The sequence below is a fragment of the Pelobates fuscus genome, chromosome 5 (assembly GCF_036172605.1).
Source record: "Pelobates fuscus isolate aPelFus1 chromosome 5, aPelFus1.pri, whole genome shotgun sequence".
Taxonomy (NCBI): Eukaryota; Metazoa; Chordata; class Amphibia; order Anura; family Pelobatidae; genus Pelobates; species Pelobates fuscus.
The window spans coordinates 159961130-159979405 of NC_086321.1; the positions used below are offsets into that span (position 1 = coordinate 159961130).

The 18276-nt window shown below is 38.5% G+C and overlaps 1 protein-coding gene across 1 annotated transcript in view; it reads left to right on the top strand.

The window, feature by feature from the left end:
- The window catches only part of TTC28 (tetratricopeptide repeat domain 28), a 521381-nt gene that overhangs the window by 215274 nt on the left and 287831 nt on the right, over window positions 1-18276 (top strand). Inside the window, exon 3 of the mRNA XM_063454614.1 lies at window positions 3973-4120. Within this exon, the coding sequence (XP_063310684.1) occupies window positions 3973-4120 (148 nt within the window). The remainder of the gene's footprint in view (window positions 1-3972; window positions 4121-18276) is intronic.

Consider the following 18276-nt stretch of genomic DNA (forward strand, 5'->3'; position numbering starts at 1 on the left):
TTTAGCAAATTGCTAACCTTAATGTGGGGGCAGCCAATTGTTTTAAAACAGGGGTGACTATTAAACCTTGGCCATTGTTATTATTATGAACACATCAGAGGCAGTTCTATCCTCTAGGATGGGGACAGTAGCTCAATAGATATAAAAATTGCATTAGAGTACAAAGTCAAATAGAACCCTATTTTTGGAGAAAAAAAAATTATTGATGGTAGTCTGTATAGTTTTTGTTTATGAAACCATGTCTAGTGATTGCCTATGTTTTATTTTTTAATGACAGGTTTCCTTTAAATGCTAATTAAAGTTGGCAATGAGTTTACTTCTAACAAGACATACATAGTTTAGAACATGAAGCAAAAACACTTTCAGCTCGGAAAATAGGCCATGCAGTTAAGGTCAGACAGATATATACAAAAAATGTGATACACTCATAAATAATTTATTGGAAAAAATAAATATTTTATTACACAACATGTAAAATGTTGTATATGCAGAATTTTAGCAGTAAACATGAATCTAGTAAATGCAATAGCAGCAGGGTAGCCCATATATGACATTATCAAAAAGACTTGCCCTTTCTAAGAAAGATACAACAGGCACTAGAAATTTTAAATATAAAAAACATACCCAAGTTAATATAAACAATAAAAAGGAAACATTAAAGTTTGGTTTTCTACCCACACTATTGTACTGTGAAAATATGAAATAAATATGTTGGAACTTTTTTTTTTTTTTTTTATACAAAGTAACAAATCATTTTTTTTACAAGAGCCTTTCTGAACGTGCATCCCAGTTCATCTCTTTAAATATATCAGACTCCCCCTTTACCCCTCCAGCATCCTTTTGACTTTCATCCAACTGTAACATTACACTTTAAATTAAAGATTGTGGGTTTGCTCATCATTTGCGACGTGATACTGTGTTTGATATAATTTAAAGACGGTTCAGTATGGCAAATGCCACTATATGTGTCACAGGTCAAATAATACATCACTTTTCATTAGTTATAATTTTCAATTTGTGGCCATCTGTTTAGCTGTACAAATGCTGTTTTCTTTGTTTATGACATAGAGCAGAACAAATGTAATTTAGCGGCCAGCGTTTCCAATGCTTCCTAGGCCTAAACTATAATGATACAATAGTGTTGTGGGTTAATGGAATAAATTTGACTTCCATCCAATTAATTAGAAATTGCCCTCTGATCACTGTTTGCTAATGGAAAGCAGATTAGAAATGTATGTTCACAAATGTGTCTTGTCACCTCTGATTTTAACTAATGTCATGCTTTCTTAGGTTCGCTAGAAAATAACTTGGGCTCTCAGAAAACAGCTAAGTTAATGATAACAGATATCTTCTACTGTGAAAGCTATTTATTTCTTATTTGTTTCATTTGTGGTTTCCAGACGGTGTATACCAAATCTGAATTAAAAGGCCTAATTGTAAGCTTTACAGTGGAGAAGAATGGTTAACAATGGGAGTTAATTAGTTTACTAGCAGCTGCGCACAGTAGACATTTATATGTGGAATAGAACTCTGTTACAGTAGTAAACAAGCTTTTATCGTGAAACGTTCTAGACTACCTGTACCATTCGGCCATCATTAGAGTGTTCTAACTTACTGCATCGCAAGTGCTGTAGCATTGAAGCAATCTCACTCTTAATACCTTAGATGTCGCTATGTTTAGACTAAGATTTACCCTCTTTTCAGTCACTGAACTCATCGGAAGTGTAGCATTTCCTAATGAATAGTTTGATAGAAAACATTGTGTATCATGTCTCATTACATATTACAAAAAAATATCTTTAACCTCATGCGCACTATGGAAGCTGATTGTTCAATTAATGTACTCACTGGTATTACACAGTTCTTTATTAATACACGTTCAGCTGGGCCCCAAACTTGTATACCTGGGAGTCATTCTGCTCCTCTAACCTTCTTTGGTGACAAAACCAGACTGATTGAGGATGTTGCCATAGCATTGTGTATTGGTGACATTTTATAAAGTCAAGTTAGTAAATGAAGTGTCAATTACCTATGAAAAAAGTTATGATGGAGGAAAGAGTAGAAGGAGCACAGTTCTTTAACCTCACATTTGACAAAAAACAACCCTTTGCTTTGAAAAGACACGCAAGTGACAATATGGAGGATATACACTAAACACCAAATGGTAGTGACCTTAAAATCAAATTGTAGAATTTAGGTTGGCCAAGCTGTGAGTATTGCTAAATTGGAGAATTATTTTTCCAAATCAGCACTTTTAACCTAATTTAGGAATTTTTTATTTTTATTCTCTATAATTCAGTATTTAATAGATAAATCTTCAAGTGGCACTAGAATTGAGAGTGCTGCCACTTTTATTTAGGACCTACTGGACAAGTGGTGTAACTAAGCTATCAATGAATGCCACATGTTTTTCCTATTAGAGACAGGTTTAATCATCTCCATTATTTCAATGTATTTTTTTATATTTTATTTTTATATTTTAAATTGCTGTGACAAGTTTTTAGGAGGTTTATTCTTGTATGAAATCAAATGTCTGGAAGCCGGTAGAAGTTTGATTAACACTGATTCCAAATAATATACTAAGATGAAGAAATAATACAATTTAGCTTGGTTTTATCACAGTTATTACACTTAGTGTTCATTCTATTGATTTGTTACCCTTTTTAATGCTAAGTATGGTATGGCAGGTAAATATTACAGCAGAATAGAGCTGGCAGACTAAGGAATAAAAGCACCATTTGGAATGAAAGAAATGGAGTAAAATATACTAACTTCAGCAGTATGTAAGAAATGAAATAAATCTCGCAGGACAGATTCATTAAGGCCATGGAGGATAAAGGCTATTATGATGTCACTCAATACAATTTCGCAAAAGGGCGATAGTGTCAAATGAATCTGCCACTGTTCTTTCGATAAAGAAGCTGATCTTTGTAGGTGTCACTAAGGTCGTAGATAAGATAAAAAATATATAGTAAATAAAATGGAATCACGCTGAATTTATTCCAGTATTGATTGGTTGGGATGTTGATAAATGAGAAATAGAAGGGTGTGAAGCTGAAAGAATGTTTGTTTGTGTGCTTATTGTTGTTAGCTAAGTATCATGGGGATAAACTGTGGGACCAGCATAATATGTGATATTTATCAGTGACCTTTGGAGGGTCTATTGAGCCAAGGTCAAAGACAAATGCTTGGGAACTGTTTGTATAAGGCCAACTACATACAACATAAGATTAATAGGGTTTCCCTAGGAGATCCTGCTAACTAATACCATGGGGGATGTAGAGGATAAAGGGGAAAAAACAACAGTTTATTTTATGATCATGATACATTGTCCACCAAACTTATTCATGCTCTGAGATTGTAAATGTGATTGAGGAACATTCTTTGATACTCTCTAGAATTTCTAACTGTGTCATATACTTCAATGTTGTATTTCATATTTTTTTGAATAAAAAGCAGCATAGTATTGTTTAATTAACCAATAATTCTACTGCATCCCCAACTATTTAACATTGTGTTCTATAAAAAAACAATTCTGCACCTCACATGGCTCACATGGTTAATGCTCTAAAATACAGAACATCTTCCGTCCTCTGGTCTACATACATACTGAGATATTTTATGTTACCTTAATTAACCTACCTAGAATGAGTGTTCAGGGCTCGCTAATGTTAATTTGGCGCATATTCTACACACGGAGGTTCATTCATTCAGTGAGAGTGCTCAGCTGATGCTACCTCTAGGCCCAAGTTGGGCGATAGTAACTTCAATTCATCAGCTTTTCCTTTAGTGACAAACATACTGTTTTAATAAAAGCTTCCCAAACCGATAATGAACCCCATAGGTCACAAATGAGTGTTTTTGGTGTGTACATATATACATAGTAAAATGTGTTACTTTTATAGTTTACATTTTCTTTCTATTATTAATACAAACCAATGACATAAATGTTTCCTTTTTTTTTCCTTATAGGCATACTTCCGACAGGGTGTTGCCCTTCAGTATCTTGGGCGCCATGCGGATGCACTGGCTGCCTTTGCTTCCGGCTTGGCTCAGGATCCCAAGAGCTTACAGCTTTTACTTGGCATGGTAGAAGCAGCAATGAAATCGCCAATGAGAGGTGAGCAATGATGCCTAAATTGGAATGTTTAGCTAGCCACTGGCCCGTGGGGAGCATTATGGAATTTCTAGCAAAGTAAAGTGTTTATCCTTTGTTTGTTTATAAAAGGCAATTGGGACCAAGTTAAGTGTATAATATTAAAACTACCATTGTCTTTTCATTTGTCAGATATTAGGATTGCCAATGTTATAATATTTAATATATCCTGTACACATATGTGAGGTGTACTGCATCACACAGTATGGTAAAGGTCCCCTTGTGTTCATGATACAGTGGGGCATAAAAGTAGGCATTTTTTTCAATAGTTTTATTTCTAAATTCAACATTATCTAACAGTTATAATATGCAAACAATTTGGTACAGTTAAATAATGTCAAGGTATTCTATAACATGTTTCTTCCACTGCCAGAGAAACCCCTGGTCACATTTATTTATGCGGCCAGCCTCTGTTATTATTATAGTTCTTATAATTACTGTAATTGGTATGTTTGTTTCATGTTAATATTTTTAGTATTGATAATAATCTGAAATAGAAAGTGACTGTATAGAGTGAGAGAAGCATAAATATGATGGTTAACCCAGCTCCAGGGTTCTACTGGCAGTAGTGTGCTAATCCAGATGTGGTAGGAGCCATCTGCCCCCGTTGACAGGCGACTGGGGAGCTCAGACCAACCCCCTCTTGCCAGAGCAGACCCCTCTTAGTGGCGAGTTACAGGTTGGGGTGCTGCATGGCAGATGCTTGCTCTGGTACTGTAATTTGCTGCAGAGAAGGCAGAAAGGGGTTTGTTTGCCCAGTTACCTCACACTCCTTGTACTGGTCAATCAGAGCAGAGAAATCCCAGCAGCTCCTCACTAGACCACAGGGATGAGGGTCCATTCAAATTCAAAATGTAAATAATTGTATGTATTAATCTGTATGTGTCTACATGAATATATGTGTGTATAAGTCTACATGTGTATATCAGTCTGTGTGAATACATGTGTATATGAGTCTGAACGTGCATATATGAGTGTGTGTGTGTGTGGTGTCTGTGTGTGTATTGATGTGTGTGTGCATGAATATCTGATCCATACTCCCATGGTTTACATGGTCAGTATGTCTTATTTGTGTACACTTTGACCATTAAGAGCTGCCAAAAGCATTTGAGAACAATGTCTGCCTCCCAAAAGAGGCAGTAAAGGCACAAATTGTGTAAAATTATGTAAAATATACAGACATGGGACATGGACAAATCAATTTCTATGTTTACAGTGCACCAGGTGGTGAAATCTGGGTCTTAGGAAATTCGGATTCTGATGATTCCCTTTATAATATTCATACTGGAATTTAGAACTAGTGTATCAATTATAAAAGAAGTGACCATGTCTTCTATTGAACTTTAACTCAAAAAGATATACTGTAACAATAATTCATGGGATGGAACTTCATGATGTGGGTAGTAGATGCCTCATTGCTTGTAACTATGAAGAGCGAACGCTCAATTGAGTTTCCATCAACAGAGGTATCTGTAGTCAGGAACACGTATATTTCTCTTTTTCATAGAGAAGACTTTTTACAGCATATTCCTAGAGGTAGTGAACCATGCTTATTTTAGAGGAAAAATATGGCTGTGATGTATTCTACATTTAGGACAGTTATGTGAGTTGTATAGAGATTTAGTAATGACTGACCTTTCTGTTCTTCACTTCCATACACACAATTTGGCAGCTATATTTGTGGAAATGATTTGTCATACATGAATAAAGTGAATCTATAATGGATTTTTTTTTCTATACACTTTTTAACTGTAGTCAAGTCCAGACAGTATAAATCAGTATTATAAAGGTTGAATTGACCTGAAATCATTGCATAAAAATGTACATTGTGTCCTTGTATAGGGATGTTTCTCCCCATTGCGTCCTTGTAATGGGATGTTTCTCCCCCTTCTAAAACACGTTATCAGTGTGATGCTTTATGGCAGGGATTGTTTTAAATCAGCAGCAGTTATACAAGTGCAGCACCCACAATGCTTTGCTAGACGATGGCAAAACATTAAGGGAATTGTTGCATTGCAACAACTATCCCTTGGCTAGTCTATTACTGAACAGAACAGATCCTGCTGTTCTTGAATGACTAGCTATCTAGCTACAGGTTAAAGGAACACTATAGAGTTAGAAATACAAACCTGTATTCTTAACTCTATAGTGCCCCTGTTCCTAATTCTTTATAGGTTCCTGTGACGGACCCTTCGTCAATCAATGCTCCTAGTGCTTACCAAGGACCATCAGCACTGCACCAGACACCATAAGCACTGCAGACCGCACAAACTGCCACAGCTTGGTTGGGGTCTTGCCGTCTCCTACCCACCCTGGACCTATGACAAGGCTCCAGGCTCTAGTGGGTGAACCTCTCTTCCTTCAGAGAGCAAAGCAGGAACAGCTCTTAGAAGAGCTAGTGATTAGAACCCAGGATAGAGTATAGCAATCCCCAATGCGATTATAGCATTATACAACATGAGATGAGGCTGCGAGTTGAGGGTAAGAAGGTCTGAAGGTTTATTGAACAGCTTGAGTTATTATACAGTTTTTCCCCACAAGGTTGATGCCCAGGTAGACCTTGTGGGGCACAGGACACAGAATTAACAAAGCAATAAAAACAGAGTCTTACATGCAGACACTCCCATACAGTGTACACAATCCCTCCCCTCTGCCTGTGATACAATTAACAAAGACAATGGGCTAATTCAATTAACTCGAAACAGAAAAAACATAAATTTTTTACAAAGTCTGGAAAACACCACATATCCCCATAATATGTTATCTTACATCCCCTGATAGCCCTGATCTGGGTGAACAACATATCCAAAAATCACCCAGATCAGATCAGGGCTTCAGAAATTTTATGGAAGTCATATTTTTGCCCAGGCGAACCCAGGATTTCATGCCCAAAACAGTTCCATAGATTCGCGGTTAAGTCCCCCTAAAGTCTATTCGCGGTTTTAGTCCATCGAACAAGATGGCTGCCACCACGTGGTCGAATGGCGTCCACTTCGACTGTTCGCGAGTTCAAAGAACCAATGTTTATAGTGCCAATAGCCACAAATAGTGTCTCTCAACCAAAATAAATTAAAGTGGCCATAGTCACAGGGTAAAAGGCTGGCAAGTAGTCCCCTCCAAAACCCAGTGGCAAAATGGCTCTCGTCACAGTCCCCCCTCCCCTAAAAATTAATTTAAGGATTTATTCATTTTTCACCAGCAATGAGACTGCACAGAGGAGCATTGGGGAACTGGTGTGCATACGCACTGAGAGACATGCGCATCCAAGCTTCTCCAAAAGAAAGCATTATATTCAATGCTTTCCTTTGGGTTTTCACATCACATGACCAAGTTTTACTCAGCCAGTGCCAAAGAAAAACCTCTTGTGGCTGTCATTATGACAGCTACTAGAGGTGGATTTAACCCTGCATTTTCTAGATGTTGTTTTACCTTGCAGGATTAAAAGGATAGGCAGACTGCACCCAGACCACTTCATGAAGATGTAGTAATCTGGGTGGCTATAGAGTCCCAAATGGGAGATACAAATCTAAACTGGACAACAAGTTTGATTTTCATGCTGTTGTTTTTTTTAAGGTAGTGATTTAGTTAGCACAAGTTAGCATATGATTGATTGGATCAGTGCCAGAAAAAAATGAAGAAGGCAGAAATGCAGATTTATTCACTAAAGAGTAAATTGTGCTCAATTGAAGAATAAACGTGTGACACTTAAATAAAAAATAGCTATATCTTAATCTGGGAAATTTGCCGTCTGTGTTTTACAAAAGTTTCACTTTTATTTGCTATTATCTTTAATTTTGTGAAAATGAAAAAAAAAAAAAGGATCACAAGATCACACTTACACCCATCTAAGACTATGACAAGACAGTGTATAAAGAATAAATACAAACACAGCATAGAAACAAGAAATCCAAATTAACTAATTCGTCAGAGGATGATTCATTTCAAAATTAGGACATCAAATGCGATGGAACAAACAAGAACGTGGAACCAGCACTTATATTGCTAAACCACAAATCCCCAAATATCGGGAATATCAGGGTGTGGAATATGAGTACGTAATCTCAGTTGTGAAAGTAACACAATAGCAAAGGCAAAGTGGTAACAAAGTGGGATATATACACAACCAGTCAGACAAATAGTCAGAGGCCATGCAGTTATAAGTTATCATTGAGCAACATTCTAAATGGAGCATTCTTTTCACTCCTCTAAGACATATAAAGCTTACATTAAAATGTAATGTTTAAGAACAGTGACAATAATTTAATAAGCAGACAAATATAAAAACATGTTCTTTATAAAGGGCAACTGTGGGGCAAAGTTTTAGAAGTTGAGCAGTTGCCATGGAAACTGATGGAATGTTGCTTTGTTAGAATACCTTTGGGGTTTGCGAACATAGGACCTACTGCCCTGCTCACTCTGTTTATAGTTAACATCTTCATAAATCATTCTCTATGCTGCCAGTTTAATTTAGCTTTTTTTTTTAGGGGGGAGGGGAGGAGGGGAGAGGGAGTGAGTCCTGTAATTGAGTAACTTATGATGAGCTAAATGCTTTTCTTTCTAATAAATCGTTGACCTATACAAGCCCCCAATAACCACATCAAGCCCATGACAACTATATGAGAGCTCCTAGTGTTAATTTGAGTCCTCTGGAAATCTCACACACTGTCTGCCAATATGTAACACTTTTACTCTGTACAATTTCTTTATTGTTCCACTTCCTTTTTCACTTCATCCATCTTTTGTCTCCAGGATTTCCCATTTATCTTCCTGCGATTGGTATTAAGGAGGCTAATTCATGCTCAAGGAAACCACCTAGCAGAGAGGGAAAATAGTGTGATACAAATGAATGGATGTTATTTAGAGTAACATGTTTTGGTACTTTAGGTTTTCACATTCTAGTATTGCCATAAATACTAACGAAGATATAAAATAAATTGCCATTGAGGAGTTCAATGACCGAAGCTTCAAGACTGAAGGTTGAGTGGTTTATGAATTGCTTAAAATGCCAAGATAACATTATTTCACCCTAATATGTGCTGGGTAACCATGGGGGGAGGGGGAGACAAGCAACACACTGCTAAACAGCCTGTACCAGCTCGGTGCCCACATGAAGCCCCATAGCACATACAGCACTGGTTGGGGAAATAGTCATATCTCCCTATACTAGATAGCAGCCTGCAAAGCTCTCTCACAGGCGGCAATGTTGGAGGGTATGAAATCATAGCTATCACTGGCAGGTAAGACTCAGATATGGGGCAGTGTATAGAGAGGGCATTTCATATTGCCACTCTCAGCACATTGAGGTAGGACTGGCTCGGGAAGAGTAAAGGGTAGGGGCAGGAGATATGTATGGCTGGTTACTGTAAATGAAAGAGGTTGGGGATCTGGGAATGTATGTGCGTGTGTGCGCGTATATCTCTGGCTGTATGTCAGTTTGAGACTGTGACCATCAGCGAGTGTGAATGTGCATGTCTGTGTGTTTGGAAGTGTATAAATGAGAATGAGGCTATGCCTGTGTTTGACCGTGCCTATGTGTTTGACGTTGTGTATATTGTCCAACTGTGTGTCTGATGGCCACGGTGTGTGTAGCTCTGCAGGTAAGATGTTAAAACTACACGCATTGTGCAAATGTATTCATTAGTGGTCTCCCTGAAAATAAATGTAACTTTTTGAATAAATTAAATGAAAGTTTTTTATTTGTGGTTTTTTTTTTATTTCAAATGTTTGTTTATATTTTATTTGAATGGATGCTGACTGTAAAGCTTATAGTTACATGTGATACTGGAGTATAAGTGAGAAAAGTCCTGTAAAACAAATTAGCCAGTTTCCTATGGACACTGCTGTGTTTGTGTGTGTACTATACACATTCACATGTAGAAATCTGAGAGATTATATGAAATAGTTGGAGAGACAGGAATAGATGGTGAGATGGTATTTGATGAGATATAGTGAATATAATTGTTAATAATCAGTCACTAAATTATTTGCAATATGGATTCATCAAGATGTTGAAAAGCAGTTGAAAAGCATTCCATAGGATTTTGTCTGTTCTGATTTGACAGAATTCCCAGTTCTTGCAGATTCTTCAGCTATACATTCAAAGTAATCTCAAATGTGCTCTCTTGGTTTGAGATCTATGTTCCGTTCAGGCCATTGACGTAAACTGTAGATGCTGTCATACATTTGGAATGAGCTTGAAATTACTCATGCTTTGTGGTGATGTATTAGCCTGCTTGAAATATCCATTTAAGTGGGTAACACAAAACAACCAGAAAATCACTGGCATTAAACCATTACAAACATTCAATCGAAACTGTAAAAAAGTTAATCTTAAAAATAAATAAAACAGTAAGTAATGTTGCAGAATCCCTTGTAGGTCCTAAGGTTATAAGCTAGTGAGTTCCTTAATTTTGATAATAGGTCATACCTTTAAGCGCACCAATAATATGGTAATACTAAAATGACTTGTTCCGCTTGATTCTCTATTTATAATGGTAGCATGCATGTGAATAAACAAAGATAAATTATAGTGATCTCTGATATAAAGCTATATGTACCAGTGCAAGGTGTTTTGCTATGGTATATGTAGGTTTTGAAGTGGCCTGTTTCCAGTGGCCCTTTAGTTTTAACCCTGCAATCTAAAACAATGCAGTTTAGTAGATATGGCAATGTTTTGGCAGTTCCCATTTGAGAACTCATAGGGATGCATTTGATTGGTGATGCGCGCTAGCCTCTATGGTGAAGAATTGGTTTGGTTGGTGATCATTAATATTGATGATGTCAGTCAAGGAGACAGACGGAAGCACAGAGACTGGCAGGGCGGTGCTGATAGGTTAGTAAAATACCTACACTTAGTGGTGTATTCTGGATTTGTACTACCCTAGGCATGACAAAACTCAGGCACCCCCACCCCCTTCCAAATTTCTCTTCCTGACAAACACACATACCCACACTGATGCATGCCCTGACATAAACTCACTTACAGATACACAGTCATTGTCACACACACACTGTTTAACCAACACACACTTTCACTGAAGCATGCACATTCACAGACATACACACTCACTCATTCACAGTTACACACACTCACATTCACAGACAGACACACATATACATGAACTGACAGACACATACACACTCTCTGACAAGACACGCATGCATACTAACTGACAGACGCACACTCACTCAGTGTCACACACACACATACACACAATGAGACACACATATACTCACTGACAGATACACACTGACAGACATATATACACTCAGTGTCAGACACACACATTCGCTGACAGGCACACACTCTCAGTGACAGACACGGATATACACACACTGACAAACACACATACATACACTCTCAATGACAAACACATAAACACTCTCAGTGACAGACACACATGCTAACACTTACTAACAGATACACACACTCTCACTAACAGACGCACACACTCTCACTAACAGACACACACACACACTGTCCCTAACAGACACACTAACACTAACACACTCAAAATGTTTTATTTGTTAATTTTTTTGCTTACATTTTGGTGGATTTTTCTGTGGTCCAGTGGGGCTGGCTGCAGCTCAGCAGGTGGGCAGTCACGCGGTGAGCAGTGGAGGCGGGCGGCGAGGGTGCTCTGATCTTCTTGCTCAGCTCCCTCGCGTGCTTCTCAGTGATGCGGGGGCTGAAGGAAGAGCTCAGGGGAGAGTGCTCCCTCGCCACCCACCCCCTACATCAGTGCATGTCAACTTTGGGGGGGCACACAAAGGAGGCCAGCTGGCCAGCTCTCTGGTTCCCCAGGGCAAGAGGCTGGCAAGACATTTGCCAGGGAATTTGGCAGGGGGCAAAAATTTTTGTCGCCTCCCCTGAAAATGCCTTGTCAGACTCACGCTAAATACAGCGCTGCAAAGACTGTTTATGTACATTTCAGTGTGTAGCCATAAAGGATGAATAAGGTCAGCAACAATGCATTTTACCCAAGTAGCAGCCAATTGTGTTCATATTAAGTAATGTGGATACAAACATTTATTTGATTTATTGCAGTTTCTGATTGTGTTTTTTAGAACAGTAGCTGAAATTTGTCAGACCAGATTATATTTTTCTGTTGGCGAGCTGTCCCATTTCAGTCACTCTGCAACCACCTTAGAGTCATTTTATTGTTCCTAGCTGACAAGGATGGAACTCAGCATATTCCTCTGTTACAGGCCAATTACTTGTCATATTGTGCATTTTAAGATGTTCTTCTATACCAGACTACTGTTGTAAAGAGTATTTGAGTAATTGTGGTTGTTCATCTTCTCAACTTATATGAGCCAGAATTGATATCTGATAAAGCAATAGCTTGATTTTTTTTTTTTTTAACCAACAGAACTGACGTTCACTGAATGGGTTCTTAGTAAATGCTAAAGTCTGTGGAGTGTGAAAATCCAGGAGGTCAGCCATTTCAGATGTTAGCTACTGCAAATTGCACATCTGGCAGCAACAATCCAAGATGCTTAGATCACGTAGTTTCTCCATTTTATTGTTTGGTGAAACACCAAGTAATCAACATTTGCTATGTTATATTTGTTTTGCTCATGGGCACAAACCTCTCAATTCAAACGATTTGACCATGTGTCACACAGTTTTTCCCTCTGTCCTCTCAATTACCAAACAGACTAGCTCTGATAGAATGATTATCCATGCCTACACTGCACTTGTTATGCAATTAAGGGATTTTAGCCCCTACATGAGTGCTATAGCACGCTTGGTGTATTTGCAACTCTGTGCCTGTTGTGCATGCGCATAAGAATAATATGCCTTCTTTATGGGTGGACTCTTTGTTAATAATATTGATTGCATCATTGACAAACCCAACCCCTGGTTAGATACATGTGTACACTGCGATGACATAGAGTTGAATTTTATAAATATTTCAAATCTTTAATATTGATTATGTAATGTACATTGATCAGCCACATTAAAAACACTGATAGGTGAAGTGAATAACATTGTTTTTATTGTTACAATGACGACTTTCAAGGGGTAATATATAACAGAGTAAACAGTCAGTTCTTGAATTTCATGAGTGACTTGGACAGGAGACAAGAGTAATTGCTAGACAACTGAGCAGAGCAGCTCCAAAACAACAAGGTTTGTGGGGTGTTCCCAGTATGCAGTGGTCAGTGCCTATCAGAAGTGGTGTAAGGAGGGACAACTGGTGAACCAGCGAAAGGTTCATGGGTGCCTAAGGCTCATTGATGCATGTGGGGAGTGAAGACTAGCTCGTATGGTCCAGTTACACAGAAGAGCTATTGTAGTTCAAATTGCTGAAAAACGTAATGCTGTTCATGACAGAAAGTGCATCATGATTTGCTGTGAGTAGTGCTGCATAGCTTCAGACCAGTCAGAGTGCCCATAATGACTCCTGTCCACCACTGAAAGTGGATTCAATGGGGACATGAACTTCAGAACTAGACATGGAGCATTAGAAGAAGGTTGCCTGGTCTGGTGTATCATGTTTACCTTTAGATCAGGTGGATTGCTGGGTGCATCTGTGTCTTTTACCTGGGGGAGATGGCAGCAGGATGCACTATGGGAAGAAGCCAGGTCGGTGGAGGCTGTGTTCTAGGCAATATCTGTTTCGAAACCATGGATCCTGGAATTCATGAGAAGTCTCTTTGACACATACCACCTATCTAGAGATTGTTGCAGACCACACCCCTTCATGGCAGTGCCTCGTTCAACAGGATACATCAAAAATTGTTCAGGAAATGTTTGAGGAACATGACAAAGAGTTCAAGGTATTGCCATGGACTCCAAATTTCCCAGATCTCTATCTGACTGAAAATCTATGGGATGTGCTGGAACAGCAAATTTGATCCATGGATTCCTGACTTGGAAACTTGCAGGAATGTAATATCTTGGTGCCAGATACCACAATACATGTTAAGCTGTTTTGAAAACACGAGGGGGTACCTACAATATGTTAGGCAGGTGTTTTTAATGTTGTGACTTATCAGTGTATGTATGTATGTATATATCTATGTATGTATGTATCTATCTGGCTGTCTATCTATCTATCTAGAGGATAACAAACTCAAAGGTAATAATCAAACCTTACTGCAACATCCATGTTCAAATACAGCGTATTTATTACCTGCAGTAAATGTCTCATCGTCTTTTATCTCCTGACTATTAGTCTGCAGGAGCATCTTTTATCAGCAAACTAATAAGGTGTAGGAGCCGCCTTCTGCCTGCAAAACAGCTTCAGACATAAATGGAACACTGCCAAACACATCCTAAACTGTACAGACTGAGAAATAACATAATTTCTCAAAAATAAACGCTTCACAAACATAACATAAATGTTCTATAGCAAAAGGCACTTGACTTCATCCTTGTGATCATAAAATCACTACTGAATTGTGTGTATATTATTATTATTACGATGGAACATTGTTATCTGTGTTTACAGGGTGCACCTTGTCCTGTAATATGGCTTCATATTACTTTACAATCTGCAAACACAAAGAATCATCAACAGACCTTATACTTCCCTTGAGATTGCTGCCTACCATTATTCCAGTACCGATTATCCACCATAATTTATTATGGTCAGCAAAAATTGTGGGTTGAGGGCATTTTTGGCATCCTCTGAATGTAAACATGTGTTGAAGTACAATATCGTCACTCATCAGACCATATTACTTTTTCCATTTGTAAATGGTTGTCTGTAGCGGAATTATTTTACATTATTTTTTTAAAATACTACGTGTTAAAATTCAGAGTTTAGTTAATGTACCCTTAAGTGTGTTAGTTGCTCTGATGTAATTGTCCCTGCTTGGGAACACTTCTTCAATTGCCAGAGAATTAGCTTCTGTATGGAGTGACATCAGTAACTCTTTTCATTAACTCATCTAGCCAATGCTAGAGAATGTCAGGGTCTCACCCCTCCAGTTGAAACCTACTGGGTCCTCCCATTCCACATATCCACTTCTCAGCTCACTGTGCCAGTGTGTAGTTGCAGGCATCGGACGATGGAGTCAGACTTCCTCAGACCCATGTCGGTTGGTGCTCCTGGGGTTTTACAAATTTTTGTGGACATGTGGCCAGTAGTGTATTTTGTTTTTTTGCTGCCCTAGGCATTACAAAACTCTGGCACCTCCGACACACACACACTGATAGATACATATACGTATTTACTGACCGAAGAAAAATACACAATGACAGACACACACTCACTCAAAGTCAGACACACACCCAATCAGAGTAGGACACACACACACTGAGAGACACACATACACAGACACACATACACTCACTGACACACAGAGCATAGCAGGGATTTCTGTATATATAGAGAGCATTGTTACATGTCCTCTTACTGGTTCTTTTGCTGTTGCATAAATTAAAGGCATTCTATAATAAGATAGAAAAAGAAGCAAAGTGTATATTAATGTTCACAGTGACTATAAACAACGTAGTGCTACTGTGTTGGAAATGAAAATACAATATTACATTGTACCTAGTTGAAGAATAGCAAGTACATAGCTTTTATTTTACTGTAATGTGACAGACACATATGCACACTCACTGACAGACACACACACTGATAGACACATATACACATTTACTGACAGACACACATACACATTCACTGATGGACACACACACTCAGTGACAGACACAAACACACTGACAGACATACACATTCACTGAAAAAAAAAACCACACTCATTGACAGACAGACACACATACATATTCACTGACAGACACACACACTCAGTCAGACATACACTCTCACTGACAAACACACACACACACTCTCACTGACAAACAAACACTCTGTGACAGACACACACATACATTCAGTGACGGACACACACTTTGACAGACACATATACATACACACACACTAACAGACACACACACACACACACACACACACACACACACACTGATACTGACACACTCACAAGTTATTATTTTTTTTAATTTTGGGAGTGCTGGCATTGATTCCCTAGTCCACTGGAGATCCTTTCACTGCCGGGCGGTCAGTGCAGGTGGCGAGGGAGCTATAATCCTCCTGCTCAGCTCCCTCCCACACCGCTTAGTGATACCGGGGCCAGAGTGACATCCCTCGCATCACTGCGCATGAGGGAGCTGAGCAGGAGGATTACAGCTCCCTTACTGTACACCCACAAACTGAGCAGCTGCCCACCTTGGGGGTGTCCTGAGGTGGCCAGCTAACGAGCTCTTTGGCCCCCCCAGGACAAAAGGTTGACAAAGTATCTGCTGGGGCGTTTGGGGGCAGCCTTCTTTAGCTGCCCCCTTGAAAGTGCCACCCAAGGAAAATGCCTTGTCAGCCTCGTGCTAAATACAGCGCTGCATGCATCACACAAGCTGCTTCTAACGGCGTCCTTTGCTATAATGTATGGTGGAGGACAGGGCACCCCCTTCTGGCACTCTAGGAGCGCATGCACCGAATGCAACAGATTTTATAGAGGAAGGTAGGGTAGGTTGTAGTAGGATGACATGGTGGGGATATATCCTTTTTCCTCTATGGAAAGCTATAGAAAGTATTCTATGCTCAGTTGTTCTGTTCGCCCTATTCTTTGAACAAGCTGTCAAGTCTAGTACTCCTGTTGTCTATCTGGTATTTCATCAATGCCTTGTCCTATTCACCTATGAACCTTTGCTGCCTGAAATGAGCATCTACTTTTTTTTTTTCTTTTCTACGTCCCTGTTTTGTCTTTGCCGGTACCTGACAGAGAAATAACCAAAGCCACCACAGTGCATCCAGTTTTATTGCTGTACAAAAAAAGCAGAACTGCCTGTAGGATGGTTCTCCTGCTCTCCCCTGTCAGGAAATGATCAACATAGAGGTCTATGCTAAATATGTATTGAAGGATTGATTAACAGATAGGGGAGGAATGAATGTATAAGTTATGCTAGCACAATGTATCGATGGAATTTAATTTGCGTGTATCATAACTTTAAATAACATTACGGTTTCCGGACATTTAATGTGGGTGAGAACCATTTGCCCTTTTTAGGTTGGAAAACCTTGTTAGTTGAAAACTCTGTCAGACCTTTCTTTTTACAGCACCCTTCTAATTGGCAACATAATTTATCTTTGTTACTGCATTTGTAATTGTAAATTAGCTACTTCAAATTGATCTTCCTTTCAATGTGGTGTTTCTTTTGATTTGTGTTTCCTGTACATAACTCTGCTTGCTCTGATGTTACTGCACGCATGTGAGATTCTCAGATGAAGTACAGACAACTAGCAATTGCAAACTATCACAGTTCTACTTTTCCAAAATGTTATTAATTAACATTATACTGATCCACATATATAGATCAAAATCCAGATGAAAACATAGACGGGAACAAGAAGAAGGCTTTAGAAAAAGGAATCACAAGCCCTGTATCTTATGTTCTTTGGCAAATATATTCCCCGTAATAAAATGAATTGAAAACGCAAACAACTGCTCACTGTTAATCCCTTATAACTTATATTAGAATAATAAATCACACACATAAACTGGCATCATAATAACACAAGGTATCAATATTAGGAGCCAGTTGGTGCATAAACTGACTTCAATTATATATTAATCCAAAAATAAATCAAGTGTGTGTGTGTGTGTGTGTTGTGTATTTTAGACTAACATTTTGTTTTGTTGTAATAATCTTTGTTGGAACACAAGTTATTACGCATAAACAGAGGCATCTACATAATATATTGCTTTTGTATTTGTGTTTGGCAAAACTGCCAAAAAAGACTGGTCAACATGCTAATCTATTAACATGTTTAAACAATGCTTTTACAGAATCCAGTGAAAACACAGAGCATAGCAGGGGTTTCTGTATGTATAGAGAGCATTGTTACATGTCCTCTTAACTGGTTCTTTTGCCGTTACATAAATTAAAGGCATTCTGTAATAAGATAGAAAAAGAAGCAACGTGTATATTAATGTTCACAGTGACTATAAACAACGTAGTGCTACTGTGTTAGAAATAAAAATACAATATTACATTGTGCCTAGTTGAAGAATAGCCAGTGCATAGTTTTTATTTTACTGTAATGTGGCCTTACCTGTACATAGCTGGTATAGGAATAACCGCACAC